Genomic DNA, 19312 nt, shown 5'->3' with positions numbered 1-19312 from the left:
ACTAACTGACACTGATAGTAATTCTTTTTTCTTTACCTAAAATGCAATGACCCTGACCTTTGACTCTCACCATGACCTTGGACCCTAACCTTCACCCTAACGCTAACCCAGATACCCTGACCTGATTTAGTTATTTTTTCTATATTTATTATTATTAGTAATTTCAACTTTTTTCTTTGTTTAGATTTTTATTCTTTAGTAAGGAGAAAAAGATACAATGTATCTTTTTTTTTCCATTTAAGACGAGAAAAAAAACACAAGGGCAGGCTATACAGTGACTGATCACTGTGATAGCCAATCAGAGGTTATCACAGCAATCAAGTGATCGGGAATAGGGTAATCGTTTAGTGGCACATTAACTCTTCCCCTACTCATTCCCCCCCTCCCCCCCAAAAAAAAATTGCCATTAGACCTACTCTATTTTTTTTTTTTGTTAATGGAAATGCACTTCTTGCTATCCATTCCAGAGCTCTGCGCTAGCATAGATGAGTACCAGCTACCCTCCTTGTTACAAGCACCCTCATGTAGAGTGAGTGCTGAGGAAGAGAAGGCTTTGGGCAGTGTAGTGCCAATTGGATTGAATATTTGCTTTATTAGGGTAACCCAACAGCCATCCCAAATCTAGATCAATATTGGCAACCAAACATACTAACCAAAAGAAAATATAAAAAACACAAGCACATACCTTTTCAACACAATATAATGTGTTTAAAACCCAGCAGTTTTATTGTAATCATTTAAAACACTTGTATTAATAGAATGACAATATGTTAGGGTCTCATATTACCAAAATCATGCCCGCTGGATTGTGCAGTCACATTTCAACACACCGTGCAAATGCAGGTAAGATGTGTTTTAGTACAATAGATGTTCTATCTAACTAGTCCATGACTTCACATAGCCTTAGGGTCATTCACATTATGTGCAGTTACCTGCGTTTTTCCTCATAGAAAAATGCAAGTAACTAAAATGACACAATAGTTTTGTATGTGTCATGTTCTCACCAGAATGCAGTGTTTCTTTGCCTTCCATAGCTGTGCGATTCTATGCAACATATTTGCACAGTATCGCACAGAAACGCGTGTAAGTGTGCAAAAATGCACCTCTCACCTACAACAATTATTTTAGAGGAAACATGCCTTTAAAGAAAAAGAACTATGCAGAAACACGCGCATAAAAACGCACAGAAATGCATTTGACTTTTTTATGTGCATTTTAGTGTGAATAAGACCTTAAACCTTTAAGGAATAGGGTAGAGATAACTGGTAAACTTGTTTTAAAGTCTTACTAAACCCGCAAAAGTAAAATCAGTCTGTATATGCAGTAACGTATGTTTGTTATACTCATTGTGGAACCTAAGGGGTTAATCCTGCGCATTGTGTAAAAAGGGTGTTTGATCCTGTCTTCTCTGATCTTCCCCTTCTTCTACTGTCCCAATCCATCTCATGATAGTACAGATCTTGGGGGCACATGCTCAGTTTGATGTGTATTGCTAGAGATTTTTTTTTTTTTTGGGGGGGGGGGGGGTGCATATGATCAGCACTGTCCAGACAGAGGGTCAGGGCAGGGGTCTAGCAGCCTCATAGGACAGTCAGAGGAGAAAAAAAACTTGCAAGGAAATCTGCGCTAATCTATAATTAACTGATGAAAACAAGCAGCCAGCATAGTTTGTTGATATCCAAATATGAAAATTCAAAATATATATAATGCAACGCTGAAAATAACAACTGGTAAACAGTCCAAAAGAACTGGAAAGCAGGAGAAATCTGATCACCAGCTATAGTGCATTTATAGAAGAGCACTGGACACCACGTGATAAGGTAGTCTGCTTACCAGATGGCTGTGAAAGATAGGCATGTATAGATATTCTCAGAAACATCCAGCAAGTTCAGCTCTCTGGAACCCCTCATCAATACAGACAGCAATATCCGGATAGTATTCTCCATAAATCAATTTCTCCCAGAAATCACACCAGAATCAAGACTCTCAATAGCGTCTCTGAAGACATCCGTTGTGATAAAACATGTCAGGCAGGTTGACACCAGCACGCTGAACACTGCAGCCGATTGTCCCATTTGATGCACGCATTCTTGAACCTAACTGTAAGTTACTACAATAAATTGTTTTTATATTTATTACGGGCTTCACTATGGGTCACTTATTTCTCTTCGTGGGCATTTGCTGACCACGCTATTGAAAGTCCTGCTTTCAATAGCGTATCCAGATAGTATTCTTCATAAATCAATTTCTCCCAGAAATCACACCAGAAGCAGGACTTTCAATAGCGTCTCTGAAGACATCTGTTGTGATGAAACATGTCAGGAAGGTTGACACCAGCACGCTGAACGCTGCAGCCGATTGTCTCAATTTGATGCATGCATTCTTGAACCTAACTGTAAGTTACTACAATAAATTGTTTTTATATTTATTACGGGCTTCACTATGGGTCATTTATTTCTCTTCATGGGCATTTGCTGACCACGCTATTGAAAGTCCTGCTTCTGGTGTGATTTCTGGGAGAAATTGATTTATGGAGAATACTATCCGGATATTGCTGTCTGTATTGATGAGGGGTTCCAGAGAGCTGAACTTGCTGGATGTTTCTAAAGATTATCTATACATGCCTATCTTTCACAGCCATCTGGTAAGCAGACTACCTTATCACGTGGTGTGGAGTGCTCCTCTATGTATGCACTATAGCTGGTGATCGGATTTCTCCTGCTTTCCAGTTCTTTTGACCTTTTTACCAGTTGTTATTTTCAGTGCCGCATTATATACATTGAGAATAAAAACTCCTCCTTCAAGCTTTAACCAGACACTGATAGAAGTCACAAGACTGCTGTAACTGCTGATGAGAAATGATATTTAGCAGTTTATATTTACTAAAATAATTGCATTTTCATGTACTGTGAAAGAACAGATAAAGGCAATGCAGGGTCCTGGGTTTAGTAACAATTTAAGCTTTTGAGATAAAGAAATAACTATATGAAAAATGATTTTGTTGGGTGTGATAAAGAATAATATGTTGCCACAACAATCTTTCAGGTTTCACTGTCATCCTGTTACCTGTTAATTCAATTTTTTACAGAATCGAATTAGTTGCTAATTAACCATTCCTTAGTTTTTCCTAAATGAAGCCTAAATAACGCTTCATTTGGTGATGGTCAGAATCTGTTGTTTATAACAATCCCTGCACTGAAGATCATAAAACCTTTTCAGCCAGGCTTCATTTCCTCATCACAGCCATCTTGCAGATCATTAGAAAAACTACATTTAATGAGGGCTAACTCTTTGACTGTTGCAATTCACACTTTACTTTTGCAATGAATTAAAAAAAATCAAAATTTAAAATACAATGATGGAATTACAAGTATTAAAAGCCTGTGTGGCCTTACAGTTGGATAATATGTGCCAAACTCCATTTAAAATATGCATTGATTGATTATATTTTTTTATTTTATTTGTTTAGATTTTGTTGTAGGTATTGTATTCTTTAGCTCAATGCACATTAGTTTGTGCAATTATCAGATATACATTCTGTATACAGCCTTTTGTCTGGTCTATGAAGAAGCCTTATATGCCCATATTACTTTAAACTGAAACTTGTTACTGAAATAGTTTGTATTTAAGGGTATTCTATTGCAAATGTTTGATTGATAGATAAACTGTCTTTTACAGGCACTTTTAAAAGAAAAGCAAAAGCAGGAAGAGATAGAAAAAATGAAGGAAGTAATAGTCAAAATCATTCAAGAAGCTGCAACAAGAACTCGAAAAGAGGTAAAGTTGTCCACTCTCAGACTTATTGAATAGAGCTTTTGGTAAGTAATAATATGTCAACTGATGATTAAAGTGGTTGTAAACCCTCACATACAGTGCCTTGAAAAAGTACTCATACCTCCTTGAAATATTCCCTATTTTGTCATGTTACAACCAAAAGCGTAACTGTATTTTATTGGGATGTTTAATGTGAAAGACCAACACAAAGTGGCAAAAAATAGTGAAGTGGAAGGAAAATGATAAATGGTTTTCAAAATCTTTTACAAATAAATATGTGAAAAGTGTGGTGTGGGTTGGTATTCAACCCTCTTTACTGCTGATAGCAGAGGAAAACCGAAAGATACGGCGCTCAGTGCTTTGGAGAGAGACGTACACAGTATAGAAAGATGAGCTTTTTTCGTATTTCATGTCTGAGATTTACAACCACTTTAAGAGCAATTGTTGCTAGCGATTTTGCCCGCTGAGCCGACATGCTGATAGCTCTTTATGTGCTTTTTTCAGTGAGGAGAGCTCTGAGCCCTGAATTGAGGGAAGCCACACACACCCCTCCTCACAACACACTAAGAACATGCAGAGCTGTGGCTGTAAATCACAACCTATGTGCTGGAGCTCTCCTGCCCCATCACCTTTTAATCTTTTAGAGCCCTGTCACACTGAAAGCGTGGGGGCCTCCGCGGGAAAGCGCTGCTAGCTTTAGCGGTGCTTTACCGTCCCTTTTAGAGGCGCTTTTCGGCAGCTAGCGGGGTGCTTTGAACCCCCCGCTAGCAGCCTAATAAAGGGTCAAAAGCGCCGCTGCCGAGGTGCTTTGCAGGCGCTTTGGCGGCGCTGCCCATTGATTTCAATGGGCAAGGGTGCTTTAGGAGCGGTGTATACACCGCTCCTAAAGCTCCTCAAAATAGCTGTTTGCAGGACTTTTTTTGACATCGTGCCAGCGCAGCGCCCCAGTGTGAAAGCACTCTGGCTTTCACACTGGGATCACAGATGCGGCATTTTTCAGGCCCTTTACAGGCGCTATTTTTAGTACTAAAGCGCTTGAAAAACACCTCCAGTGTGAAAGGGGTCTTAGTGTCAGGAAAAGCTGTCACCAGTGACTCATATCATTGACCGAGGAATGAGGCAGCAAACAGAAATCACACCCAGTGCTTTGGATAGAGGCGAGTAAACAGTATAGAACAGGGATATGCAATTAGCGGACCTCCAGCTGTTGCAGAACTACAACTCCCATGAGGCTTAGCAAGACTTCAACAAGCATGACACCCAGAGGCAGAGGCATGATGGGACTTGTAGTTTTGAAACAGCTGGAGGTCCGCTAATTGCATATCCCTGGTATAGAAGCATGTACTTTGTTCATATTTCATGTCTGAGGTTTACAACCAACATAAAACCACTTTAACCATTTCCTACCCAGGCAAATTCTGTAATTTCTATCCTACATGTAAAAATCATCATTTTTTTTCTAGAAAATTACACAGAACCCCCAAACATTATATATGTTTTTTTAACAGAGACCCTAGAGAATAAAGTGGCGGTTGTTGCAATTGTTTATCTCGCACTGTATTTGTGCAGCAATTTTTCAAACGTTTTGTTAATTTTTCCAAAAAAAAGTTTCTTGCATTAAAAAAAAACAAAACAGTAAAATTAGCCCTATTTTTTCATATAATGTGAAAAATGATGTTACGCCAAGTTAATTAATACCTAACATGTCACACTTCAAAATTGCACACGCTCAAGGAATGGCGCCAAACTTTGGTACTTGAAAATCCCCATAGGCGACGCATTTCACATTTTTTACAGGTTACATGTTTTGAGTTACAGAGGAAGTCTAGTGGTAAAATTATTGCTCTCGCTCTAATGTTCGCAGCAATACCTCACATGTGTGGTTTGAACACCGTTTAAATATGCGGGCGCAACTTAGGTATAAGTTTACTTTTGCGAGCGAACACGCGGGGACAGGGGCGCTTTAAATTTTTTTTTTTTATTGTTAATTTTACATTCATTTTCTAGTTTGATGCTTTCTTTTTATTTATTTATTTTTTTTGATCACTTTTATTTCTATTAAAAGGAATGTAAACATCCACTCTAATAGGAATATGGCATGACAGGTCCTCTTTACAGTGAGATCTGCGGTCAATAAGTCCCCAGATCTCACTTCTAGGCTGGGAAGCCTGAAATTAAAAAAAAAAAAAAAAGGCCGTGGCTTTTTTATTCAAATGCAGAGGCTGGGTGTGACGTCATAACATTGTGCCCGGCCTCAGAACGACCATAGAGACTTTTGGGACCATCTGGCCCACCAGAAATCTCTGAACAGCCGCTATAATCATTCTATGATCATTCTTATAGTGCAGGGAATCGTCGGCTCTAAAAGAAGATGTCTGAACGATGCCTCTAGCTGCAGGCATTCAGATATCACCGCTCAAACCCGACGACCTCATATGACGCTGGGCGGGAGGCAAGCCATTAAATCTTCCTGGAACCAAACTTAACTGAATGTGAAGTTTGAGTCCTACCCCTACACATCTAGGTGCTTAGGAATGCTCCCTTTCCTGTCATAAAGTGGAGCTAAACTCAATATGTTGTATGACAAGTCAAGACAACAGCCACGCTTTCTCCTTGCTTCCCTCGACTTGCTCTCCACCATCTTGAGCTCCAAGCCTCGCTTTAAATCTGGTCTCCCTGAGCATCTGACGTCACGCCCGGGAGTCCCATGCTCACTGGTTCCTATTGGGGCTTGCTTTGACTGTCTCCAGGCCCCACTTCCACCTACGGCTGGCAAGCTCACCTCTGGATACCATCAAGGACTCGGTCGAGGCTCTTCATCGTCTCCCGGTCCACACAGAAGTTGGGTTTTCCCTCCCCCTTCCCCGTTTGTGTGGATTTCATAGGGGATGCATGAGGATTCCATCACTGCAGCAAATCTATCAACAAGCCGGTCCATTGGCCGCCGCCATAAGGTACTATTAAAGTGGTGAGAAAGCTGATTGTCTGTCATCTTAGCAAAGGAGAATTGTATTGTTTTTTTTTTTAATAAAAAAAACATCTTATGGCAACAATAAATCGATAAATGGTTCTTATTGATTTTTGCCTGTTTATCTGTCCACACAAGACTGGCTCGAATCGCGCTTTTCCTTATGGTTGCCATTGACTGTATGCATGATTTGTAATCGCTTAATGTGAACAGGACCGAAAACCTGATAAATAGAAACAGTAGGGGTCTTCGCACTGTGCATGCACTTAGTAATTTACATTTACAGCCTCAACTATATGCCAGAATGAGGAGCTGCATACAGAGAGAGGGTGGCATTCCTGAGCAACAGAAGTGAACTTCAATCAGTGTACACATGCATGTGTTTTCTATAACTTTCAGGTTGGGGACAGGTCTGCAAACCAGGTGTGACAAGGGTGTGAATGATTAAATATCCCTGCAGTGTGTATGACACACCGCTGCTTCTTTCTAGTGAGAGGAGTTATCACAACTCCAGCTACTACTTCTTTTTATTGATATTTGATCATCTCTGCGGTTTTTATTTTTTGCGCTATAAACAAAAAAAGAGCGACAATTTTGAAAAAAACACAATTTCTTTCTCGAACATCACAGGACACAGAGCCACAGTAATTACTGATGGGTTATATAGGTATCACTGGTGATTGGACACTGGCACACCCTATCAGGAAGTTCAACCCCCTATATAATCCCTCCCCCTTGCAGGGATACCTCAGTTTTTACGCCAGTGTCCTAGGTGATGGACGTGTAAAGATGTCCTGTGCTGAGCTCCAAAGGGAATATTCTGATATCCTATACTGGGGCAAGCCAGGCGAACCGCATCCATTCAAAGTGTCCTTTTTAGGCCAAATTGGATGGTACCCGGGCAACGAGGTTTTACCCATAATGCTTCTCTTTTTAGAGAGCTGGACCCCGCAGATCAGAAAATGGCTTTAAACTTCCTAATTTCTGGCGAGGTGCTTTACGGTCCCAGAACTGTTGGATCCCCCTATTCGTAGGGGGCCCCAGTCTCTGACGGTTTTTTCAAACGGAGCCCACCGTGAGAGGTGAAGATTGGGTCTGTGTAAACAGCACCCTGCGGCTGGATAAGGTAAGAGGAGATTCCACAGAATTTTTGAGTTCTAGTGGCTTTTCTCCTTTAAGGTAAATGCATGCTATGCCTATTGTGACCACCGGTGGCTGCCAAGAGCACAAACTTTCACATGCTGACTGTCTGTCTCAGTGTTTGTTTTCGCTGCACATGTATCCCAGCATCTCAGGCCGGCTGCAAGGTAAGATGGAAGGGGGGATTTCTCATGGTTGAATGTTCCCCCCCAGGCTAGAGAGGGGCCACAGGGGTCTAGAAAGTGGTTATACCACCCGGGCTCTGTGGCCTAATGGCCACCATCTCTGAATATAGCCGTTCAGGCAGATCTTGCTACCAGCCTCCCCCCCCCCCCCCCCCGCTCCCAGCCTTCCTCCAGAAGCATGACAGGAGAGTCGGCCAGCGCGGGAAACACTCGTTTTTTTCAAAACTCGAGGGGGGGGCGGTAGAGGGGGGGGGCGGGACGTCAGCACAGAGTGCTTAGACTCCCACTCAGGCCAGCTGCAGGCTATTAAAGGCACTCTGTACAGGTGCACTCAGCCTTCTGAGAGACACAGAGCTGACGGTTGCATGTAAGGTGGGACACAGGCATTCTCCTAGGCAGCATTTACTGAAGTAACACCAGATGAGCATTGGGTAGCAAGGCTTTTAGCCAGACTACATCGCTCAGCAGGCAGTGTTCATTTGTATACCTCACACCTTGTTGCTTTGCACTATGGGTAGAAGAGGTTCAAGCACCCCAAGAACCAGAGACACTAGGGGATCTCATTCAGGTTCTGAGGGCCCCCTGTCGGCAGCATCCTCCCCCCCTAAAGATGGGCCAGGGACGGCTAGCCAGGGAGAGCCATCGGGGTCAGGGGCTGCACCTGCTTCTGGCACTTCAGCCCCTGTATATATTACACAAGAGGTTTTTTCCTCAACCATTAATGGTCTAGAGGAAAGATTAATGGCCGTGATTACGTCTTCACTCAGTGGAAGAAAACGCACTAGGCTTTCCTCTGTTCCCCAAGACCCTCAGGAAGAGGAGCTCTGGGATAAAGGAGATGAATCCCTTTCAGAGGATCGGGATGGGACGGATGATCCCTCTTCGGAGGAATCAGGTGGAGAGGGACCCTCTGCGACTTCCCAAGAGGAGAAAGTCTTAGTGCAGATCCTCACTGGATTGGTCCGCTCCACATTTAAGTTGCCCATACCTGAAACTGCTAAAGAATCCTCTTCTGCTTTGGGGTCACTGAAACCTTTCCAAGCAGCACATGCTTTTCCTGTTCATACTTTACTTGAAAAGCTCATTTATTCTGAGTGGGATCACCCAGACAAACGTTTTTTTCCGCCGAGAAAGTTTTCAACACTTTATCCGATGGAAGAAAGGTTTATTAAAATGTGGGGAATTCCGGCTATTGATTCCGCCATTTCCTCCGTAAATAATAGCCTGACTTGTCCTGTAGAGAATGCTCAGATGCTCAGGGATCCTGTAGATAAAAGGATGGAATCCCTATTGAAGGATGTTTTCTCCTTAGCAGGATCAGTGGCCCAACCTGCAGTAGCAGCGATTGGAGTCTGTCAATACTTAAGAGACCATGTTAAGCAGGTCATCAAAATATTACCTGAACAGCAGGCCCAGGGGTTTGCTAACCTTCCAGCGGCCTTATGCTTTGTGGTTGATGCCATTAGAGATTCTATTGTGCAAACCTCCCGTCATTCACTGGGGTTGGTGCATATACGTAGAATCCTATGGTTGAAAAATTGGTCAGCCGAAGCACCATGTAAGAAGCTACTGGCTGGGTTTCCATTTCGTGGTGCAAGGTTGTTTGGAGAGGACTTGGATAACTATATCAAGAGAATCTCTTGTGGGAAAAGCACTCTCTTACCTGTCAAGAAGAAGAGTAAGCGTCCCTCTTTCAAACGGACTCTTTCCCCAGCGCCGGGGGCTTCAGCCTCCAGGCAGTCTCGACGGCCGCCTCCATCGGGGTCCAGAGACAAGAGTCAACCCCAGGGACAAAAGAAGTCCTGGGGAAAGAAGCCTACTAGGCAAAACACTAAGACCTCTGCATGAGGGGGTGCCCCCGCTCACTCGAGTGGGGGGAAGACTGCGACAGTTCTCAGAGCTCTGGCAGGAGGATTTCCAGGACAGATGGGTAATCTCCACGGTAACCTTAGGGTACAAGCTGGAGTTTCAGGAATTCCCCTCTCCTCGGTTCCTCAGATCAAGTGTCCCCAGAGACCCAGAGAAGAAGCAGTCGCTCCTTCTAGCGTTAGAGCGACTTTTGTCGCAGGAGGTCATTATGATAGCTCCCGCAAAGGACCAGGGATTGGACTTCTATTCCAACCTTTTTACGGTCCAAAAGCCAAATGGGGATGTCAGGCCCATTCTGGACTTAAGGGATCTGAACCGATTCCTAAGGATTCAATCCTTCCGCATGGAATCAATTCGTACAGTAGTTCTCACCCTGCAGGGAGGAGAATTTCTGGCATCAATAGACATCAGAGATGCATATCTGCATGTGCCCATTTTTCCTGCTCATCAGAAGTTTCTGCGCTTCGAGGTAGGAGGGCGCCATTTCCAGTTTGTGGCTCTGCCTTTCGGGATAGCCACTGCATCTCGAGTGTTCACAAAGATCTTGGCTCCTCCTCTGGCCAGATTAAGGGCTCAGGGTATAGCTGTTATAGCATACCTAGATGACCTGCTCTTGATAGACCGGTCGGTAGCCTCTTTGAATGGAGACTTGAGGACCACAGTCAGGTATCTAGAACACCTGGGTTGGATCCTCAACTTAGAAAAGTCTTTCCTAAAACCAGTAAGAAGACTGGAGTATTTAGGTCTGATTATAGATACAAGCCAGGAGAAAATATTTCTACCCCAGGCAAAGATCGCTGCTTTGAGAGAGCTGATTCTGGCAGTAAGGACCAAGAAGGGTCCCTCAGTCCGCCTTTGTATGAGGCTACTAGGGAAGATGGTGTCTTCTTTCGAAGCAGTTCCCTATGCTCAGTTTCACTCAAGAATGCTGCAACACAGTATTCTGTCGACCTGGAACAAGAAAGTTCAGGCATTAGACTTTCCGATGCACCTGTCGCATGCGGTGCGTCAGAGCCTCAATTGGTGGCTCATACCCGAAGACCTGCAGAAGGGGAAATCCTTTCTGCCGGTTACCTGGACGGTGGTAATAACAGATGCCAGTCTGTCAGGTTGGGGAGCAGTTCTGGAACAGGCTGCGGTCCAAGGGGTATGGTCCAAAACAGAGAGGACCTTACCCATCAACATTCTGGAGATCCGGGCGATACATCTAGCTCTAAAAGCCTGGACTATCAGGCTACAGGGTTGTCCGGTCAGGATCCAGTCCGACAATGCCACAGCAGTGGCTTATGTCAATCATCAGGGAGGCACCCGGAGCCGAGCTGCTCAAAAGGAGGTGAACCAGATCTTAGTCTGGGCAGAGATGCATGTGCCATGCATATCGGCAGTTTTCTTCCCGGGAATAGAGAATTGGCAGGCAGACTATCTAAGTCGCCAGCAGTTACTTCCAGGGGAATGGTCTCTGTATCCCGATGTCCTTTGGGCCATATGCCAAAGATGGGGGGTTCCAGATGTAGATCTCTTTGCATCCCGATTCAACAAAAAGAGAGCAGATTTGTGCAAGGACAAAAGATCCTCTTGCATGCGGGACGGATGCGTTGGTGATTCCGTGGCATCGGTTCTCACTGATTTACGCATTCCCGCCTATTCTGCTATTACCACGACTCCTTCGCAGGATCAGGCAGGAAAGGAAGTCGGTACTTCTGGTGGCCCCCACTTGGCCCAGAAGGACTTGGTATGCAGAAATAGTAAGGATGACGGTAGGTTCCCCGTGGACCCTACCGGTACACCCAGACCTGTTATCTCAGAGTCCAGCGTTCCATCCTGCCTTACAAACGCTAAAATTGACGGTTTGGCTATTGAGACCCACGTTCTGAAGAGTCGTGGGCTCTCAGATCCTGTCATATCTACCTTGATTAATGCAAGGAAGCCAGCTTCCAGGATGATTTATCATAGAGTCTGGAAAGCTTATATAACCTGGTGTGAATCCAGAGGTTGGCATCCCAGGAAATATGTCATAGGTAGAATCCTTGATTTTCTACAGATGGGATTAGAGATGAAGCTGGCCTTGAGTACCATCAAGGGCCAGGTCTCTGCTTTATCAGTATTATTTCAGCGGCCACTTGCTTCGCATTCTTTGGTCTGAAACTTTATGCAGGGGGTGATGCGTCTTAACCCCCTGGTTAAAGCGCCCCTAAACCCCTGGGACTTGAACTTGGTCCTGGCTGTGTTACAGAAACAGCCTTTTGAACCAATAAGTCAGATTCCTTTGGTGTTGTTGACAAGGAAATTAATTTTTCTGGTGGCCATCTCTTCTGCTAGAAGAGTATCAGAATTAGCAGGTCTTTCCTGTAAGGAGCCTTATTTGATTATACACAAGGATAGAGTGGTACTACGCCCTCATCCTAGTTTTTTACCGAAGGTGATTTCTGATTTTCATTTAAACCAAGACATTGTTCTACCTTCCTTTTTTCCAGATCCCTGTTCTCCGGAAGAGAGATCTCTACATTCGTTGGATGTAGTAAAAGCAGTTAAGGCCTATCTAGGGGCAACTGCTCAGATCCGCAAGACGGATGTTTTGTTTGTGCTGCCAGAGGGTCCCAATAGAGGACAGGCAGCGTCAAAAGCTACCATTTCTAAATGGATTCAACAGTTGATCATTCAAGCTTACGGTTTGAAACAGAAGATTCCTCCGTTTCAGATCAGGGCACATTCCACAAGGGCTATTGGTGCTTCTTGGGCAGTGCATCACCGGGCCTCTATGGCTCAAATCTGCAAGGCCGCAACCTGGTCTTCAGTTCATACATTCACCAGATTCTATCAGGTGGATGTGAGAAGGCATGAGGATATCGCCTTTGGGCGTAGCGTGCTGCAGGCAGCGGTACAGGGTCCTCAGGTCTGATTGCACCCTACTTGGTCGTGGTTCCCCCCCCTCAGGTAGCATTGCTCTGGGACATCCCATCAGTAATTACTGTGGCTCTGTGTCCCGTGATGTTCGAGAAAGAAAATAGGATTTTTTAAAACAGCTTACCTGTAAAATCCTTTTCTTTCGAAGGACATCACGGGACACAGAGGTCCCGCCCCTCTTCTAATACACTATATTGCTTGGCTACAAAAGCTGAGGTATCCCTGCAAGGGGGAGGGATTATATAGGGGGTTGAACTTCCTGATAGGGTGTGCCAGTGTCCAATCACCAGGGATACCTATATAACCCATCAGTAATTACTGTGGCTCTGTGTCCCGTGATGTCCTTCGAAAGAAAAGGATTTTACAGGTAAGCTGTTTTAAAAAATCCTATTATTTTGTACTTATTGCTGTAATAGCTAGCCGCAATTTTATTTTATTTTTTTAAATAATGTTTTCTCAGTTTAGGCCGATATGTATTCTTCTACATATTTTTGGTAATAAAAATCGCAAATAGCGTATATTGATTGGTTTGCGCAAAAGTTACAGCGTCTACAAAATAGGGGATAGATTTATGGCATTTTTATTATTATTATTATTTTTTTACTAGTAATGGCAGCGATCTGTGATTTTTATGGAGACTGCGACATTATGGCGGACACATCAGACATTTTTGACACATTTTTGGGTCGATTGACAATTATAAAACGATCAGTGCTATAAAAATGCACTGGTTACTGTATAAATGTCACTGGCAGGGAAGGGCTTAACACTAGGGAGCGATTAAATGGTTAACTGTGTTTCCTATGTGTGTGTTCTAACTGTGGGGGATGGACTGACTATAGGAGATGAGAAATCGTGGTTCCCAGCTTGTAGGAAATCACGATCTCTCTCTCCTCTGCTCACAGAACTGGGACATGTGTGTGTACACACACATGTTCCTGTTCTGCCTCTCATGCCCGCGATCGCTCGTGGCTGTCGGTCATTGCGACCGCCGGTCATGAGCATCGGCACCCCTGCTGTGCGCGCGCCTGCTATCATGCTTAAAAGGACTTGCATATAGCTACAACGGTTCACGGTATCGTGCCGACCTGCCGCAGTATAATGATGGCGGCTGGTCGGCAAGTGGTTAAAGCACGGAGATATGTGAACCAGCTCTATAGAGAGCCAGCCAAAATCTCCTGCTATTGCGAATTGGATGCGGAGAAACCGCATCCAATTCGTAATAGTGTGAACCCAGCCTTAAAGTACCATCAAGCTCCAATTTGTAAATGTTGAACACAGATCCCAATAGGAGTGCTGTTTGCCACTTTAACCACTTCAGCCCTGGACCATTTGGCTGGCAAAAGACCAGAGCACTTTTTGCGATTCGCACTGCATCGCTTTAACTGACAATTGCGCGGTCGTGCAACGTGGCTCCCAAACAAAATTGACGTCCTTTTTTCCCCCACAAATAGAGCTTTCTTTTGGTGGTATTTGATCACCTCTGCGTTTTTTATTCTTTGCACTATAAACAAAAAAATAGCAACAATTTTGAAAAAAATGCATTATTTTTTACTTTTTGCTATAATAAATATCCCCCAAAAATATATTAAAAAAAAATTTTCCCCTCCAGTTTAGGCCGATACGTATTCTTCTACATATTTTTGGTAAAAAAAATCGCAATATGCGTTTATTGCTTGGTTTGCGCAAAAGTTATAGCATCTACAAAATAGGGGATAGTTTTATGACATTTTTATTAATAATTTTTTTTACTAGTAATGGCAGCGATCAGCGATTTTTATCGTGACTGCGACATGGTGGACAGATCGGACACTTTTGGCGCTATTTTGGGACCATTCACATTTATACAGCAATCAGTGCGATTAAAAATGCATTGATTACTGTGTAAATGTGACTGGCAATGAAGGGGTTAACCACTAGGGGGCGCTGTAAGGGTTAAGTGTGTCCTAGGGAGTGATTTTAACTGTGGGGGGGGATGGACTATGTGTGACACGACACTGAATACCGCTCCCGATTACAGGGAGCGGTGATCAGTGTCCTTGTCACTAGGCACTTGTTTACATCAGCATTTCCCAGTTCTTCCTCTCCGTGAGATGATTGCGGGTATCCCCATGAACATCGAGTCTGTGGGACCCACGATCGCACTCACGGAGCTTGTGGCGGGCACGCGCCGCAATCCGCTTCTCAAAGGGCAATGTATAGGTACATTAATATGCCTGTATGTGCCCATCTGCCGAGGTATATCGGTGTGAACCGGTCGGCAAGCGGTTAAACAAGCTGCTAGCAGGCTTCAGCACTTCTTGAAGCTTGTTGAAAGCCTGTTAGCAGCTTGCTTAAAGTGGCAATTTTATAAACTGGAGTTGAACGGTACTTTAAAAGCTTCAACAAAGCTTGCTGAAAACTCTGCAAATGCTTTTGTCATAGGTCGCTATTCAAATTGCTGTTATACAAGCTGAAGCCTGTGTGAAATAGACCTGACTAAAAAAGGATGAATCACATTTCTGACTCTTTCAGTTTTGTGTGACATCTGAGCTTGACCTGTGCAACTTTCTAAGTATTTTCAGCACAGCAGCTAAGGGTAGCATAGTAAACATGTAAAAAGGAGTCCAGAGCTCAACCTATTAATTGGAAATGTAAATATGAAATGATTACATTAAATATTTGCATTTTTATATATACCTAATAATATAATAAAAAAGGTTAATCCTTTAGTCCTGAACATAAGTGAAATATGTACAGTAACACAGTACATTGCCAATAAGGATTCATGTACACAACACTTTTTCTTTTTTTTTCTGCTTGTGAACGCACCTCTATGTTAGCCTATGTGTCCATTTACAGGCTGAAAAAAAAACTCCATCACCAGGACTTTCGGGAGAGGAGTTTTGGGGGGGGGGGGGGGATGCTTGATGCATGTAAATGTGCATAATGTTAGACGCATTTAGTGCTTGAGCGTGCATTCATTCCAAGGACCAGAACATTTGTTATATTCTGGCCAATAGAATCCATAAACGCGTGTTAAATACGTGGCTTTAGGTGTGTTGTTTTTTTAAGCAGCTTTTCTCCTACCAGCAAATACGCAGTGTCCATGAGCCTGAAGAAAGGAAGCTCAGGAACAAGCAGCCCCTACATACAGCAGAAGCTTCTGTGCAAGTGTTCTACCACTGCATTGAAGACCGAAAGTCCACCCTAACTTATCTGTTCCATCAGGCTAAAAACAGGAAAGTTACTGCACTTGGCAAGAAAAATAAACATTTTCTAATTTTGTAATGCTTAAAATTCTGTGAATGTTTATGATAATATCCACACTTTGGGGATAAGTCCACATGAAATGAAAGTTGGGCATTGTTATGCCTGTTTTTCAGTCTGTACACTTTGAATGACAATTGTGCGGTCATGTAACACTGTACCCATAAGAAATGTTTATCATTTTTTTCACACAAAGAGAGCTTTCTTTTGGTGGTATTTAATCATTTTCATTTGTTTCTAAATAACCAAAAATAAGACCAAACAATTTTGAAAAAAACATGTTTTTCTTTGTTTCTTTTATAAAATGTTGCAAATAAATAACCTTTCTTCATAAATTTAGTGTGAAATGTATTCTGCTACAAATCCTTGGTGAAAATAACCTAAATCAGTGCTTATTATTTAGTCTGTAGAAAAGTTAGTCCAAAAACTATGGTATATTCAGTAAAACTTTGGTTTGAGAGCGTTTTGCAAGACATGCAAAGTATTTTCATAAATTTTGACTACTACAAGTAGTGTCACGTCACAACTGAGTATAAAAGAGGAGAGAGGAGCCTCTAATGCCCTGTACACACAGTCGGATTTTCCGATGGAAAATGTGTGATAGGACCTTGTTGTCGGAAATTCTGACCGTGTGTGGGCTCCATCACACATTTTCCATCGTATTTTCCGACACACAAAGTTTGAGAGCAGGATATAAAATTTTCCGACAACAAAATCCGTTGTCGGAAATTCTGATCGTGTGTACACAAATCCGACGGACAAAGTGCCACGCATGCTCAGAATAAATAAAGAGATGAAAGCTATTGGCCACTGCCCCATTTATAGTCCTGACGTACGTGTTTTACGTCACCGCGTTTAGAACGATCGGATTTTCCAACAACTTTGTGTGACCGTGTGTATGCAAGACAAGTTTGAGCCAACATCAGTCGGAAAAAGTCCTAGGATTTCGTTGTTGGAATGTCCGAACAAAGTCCGACCGTGTGTACGGGGCATCAGAGTAGCAATATGGTTACATTTAATGAAGGTACAACATTTAGCAACTCACATGGTTGATGATTAAAACGGGCACATCTAAATATGCAGGCATCCAGGGTAAAGCTGTCTACATAGATCATCCTTCTCACCACCGTCATCCTTTCCACGCTGCGCTCCACAAGCTCTTCAGGCCTCACTTTCAGATCACTCTACTGCAGGGTGGTCTTCCCGCGGTCACGATTGCAGATTGACAGCAGTGAAAGCCGGCGGTGCGGAGGATGGTCTATGTGGACAGCTTTACCCCAGATGCCTGCATACTAGATGTACCAGTTTTAATCATCAACTATTTGAGTTGCTAAATGTTGTTCCTTCATTAAATGTAACCATGTTGCTACACTTAAAGCGGGGTTCCACCCAAATTTTGAACAATATCTGTATGTATTCTCTTCCTTGCCTAGATGCTGACATGCCGTTTAAAAAAATTTAAATCGCCGTAATTACCTTTTATTTTTCTATTCTTCTTTGCACTTCCTGGTTCTCCTCCCGTTAGAGTAGGCGTGTTTCTAGCCTCTCCCAGACTCCTGGGAGCTAGTCTCAGGCTTCCCAGGATGTCACTGGGCATGTGCGGGAACAAGCGGTGAATGCTGGGAGCACAGCATTCACCGCATCCAGGAAATAAATGCTTGTGGGCTTCAAATGCCCACAATGAAGATGGAAACCGCCTGCAGTGAATAATATAAGTTATTCTTTCCGACTAAATCTCACACAGGCGGACATATTACACACAATATGTGAGTATGTAATGCTGAGAAGAAAAGTTTGTGAATGAACTCAAAAAAAAAAAAAGAAAACGATAGATAGGTGGACCCCCTGCTTTAAAGATGCCTCTCTTATCTTTTATATGCTGTAACTCCTGCTGGATTTTGCTTCAAATACCCTTGTGGAGGCTGTCATTTGTGAATGGACATTTTCTTTTTATATGGACTATAAACGGAAAGACCTATAAATGGTGGTGATTAGGGACACTGACTGGTGGCAGTATGTGTAAAAATATATATAAATAATACATTTTTTTCAATTCTTTTTATTTTCTTTTTTATTATTACTTTTTTACTTATTTTTTCCGATTTTTTTTTTTTTTTTATTTATTTTTTTTTAACACACTGTATCCTAGTAACACTGTACTAATCTGGGGAAGTGATCATAATTTTTTATGATTGCTTATACAAATGAATTTCACTGGTATAAGCAACCATTTTTACTGAATGAAACTGATTCTATCAGTGTCTTTTGTTATGATTAGCTGTGATTGGTCTAAGCTAATCACATGGTACAGATGGGCTGTGATTGGCCCTGTCTGGTGGACACAGCTGGTGACAGATCACGCAATCATAGGACCTCCACTCAGTAGGACGAAGGCCTGCCCAGCCGCCAATCCACTATAGATCGGGTGGGAAGGTGTTAAGTTGCTATAGGTTTAAAATGATTGTCATTGGCTCTTCCTGTTTTTGAATGGGCACCGTAATAATTCTTACATGTTTGTATTGCAGCCAAGTGTGCCAATTTTTGTTAGGGCAACTAATTTGAGGAGGGGGCTGGTGGTAAATAGTAGGTATCCATTTGAATAGTTTTAATTATTCTGTCCACAATGTTCTTCCACAAATGCATGGATATATTTTAGGCATGCCCCTTGAAGGCATAACGAGCATAAATTCTGGACACAAGAACAACATTTTAAATAAGGGCATTTTTTTATGCAGTCAGATCATGTTTGCACATCCACCCACTTTCTAATGTCTGTAACTAGTTTTTAATGCATTTTCCACTGTATGTAACCATGCTAAGGTTAACCAAAGAACTGAAAAGAAAGCATCAACCCCCATAGTATAATGATTTGATCAGAACATAATTTCATGAATGCAGTATTTGTTCTTAGTTCTTTGGATAACCTGCATTGCGAACTGATCCTTCACAGGGGGGAAAAAAAAAAAACTTATTTTAAGACTGATAAACATTTACCTAATTAGTCTGTATTGTAACCGTCAGTCTGTTTTATCTGTGTGTCTATTCTTCAACAGTATAGTTTAGTTTTTGTCTCTTGTGAACATCTGTTATGTTGCTGTGCATGGGAGAAAATTATTCTCCATCTGTGGCCAGATCCAAGTCTGGACCTTATTTATCAAAGTGTCTTTTCCTGTATTGCCCCAGAGTAAGCAGATACATATTTTTTATTTTCCATTATTTTGAA

General features: G+C 42.6%; 1 protein-coding gene across 1 annotated transcript in view; it reads left to right on the top strand.

The window, feature by feature from the left end:
• The window catches only part of SCLT1 (sodium channel and clathrin linker 1), a 238260-nt gene that overhangs the window by 153712 nt on the left and 65236 nt on the right, over positions 1-19312 (top strand). The window contains exon 14 of the mRNA XM_073603794.1: positions 3679-3777. Within this exon, the coding sequence (XP_073459895.1) occupies positions 3679-3777 (99 nt within the window). The remainder of the gene's footprint in view (positions 1-3678; positions 3778-19312) is intronic.

The sequence above is a fragment of the Aquarana catesbeiana genome, linkage group LG01, assembly GCF_042186555.1.
Source record: "Aquarana catesbeiana isolate 2022-GZ linkage group LG01, ASM4218655v1, whole genome shotgun sequence".
Classification (NCBI taxonomy): Eukaryota; Metazoa; Chordata; class Amphibia; order Anura; family Ranidae; genus Aquarana; species Aquarana catesbeiana.
Note: the sequence above shows the minus strand (reverse complement) of the source record. Positions and strands in the feature narration are given on the sequence as shown.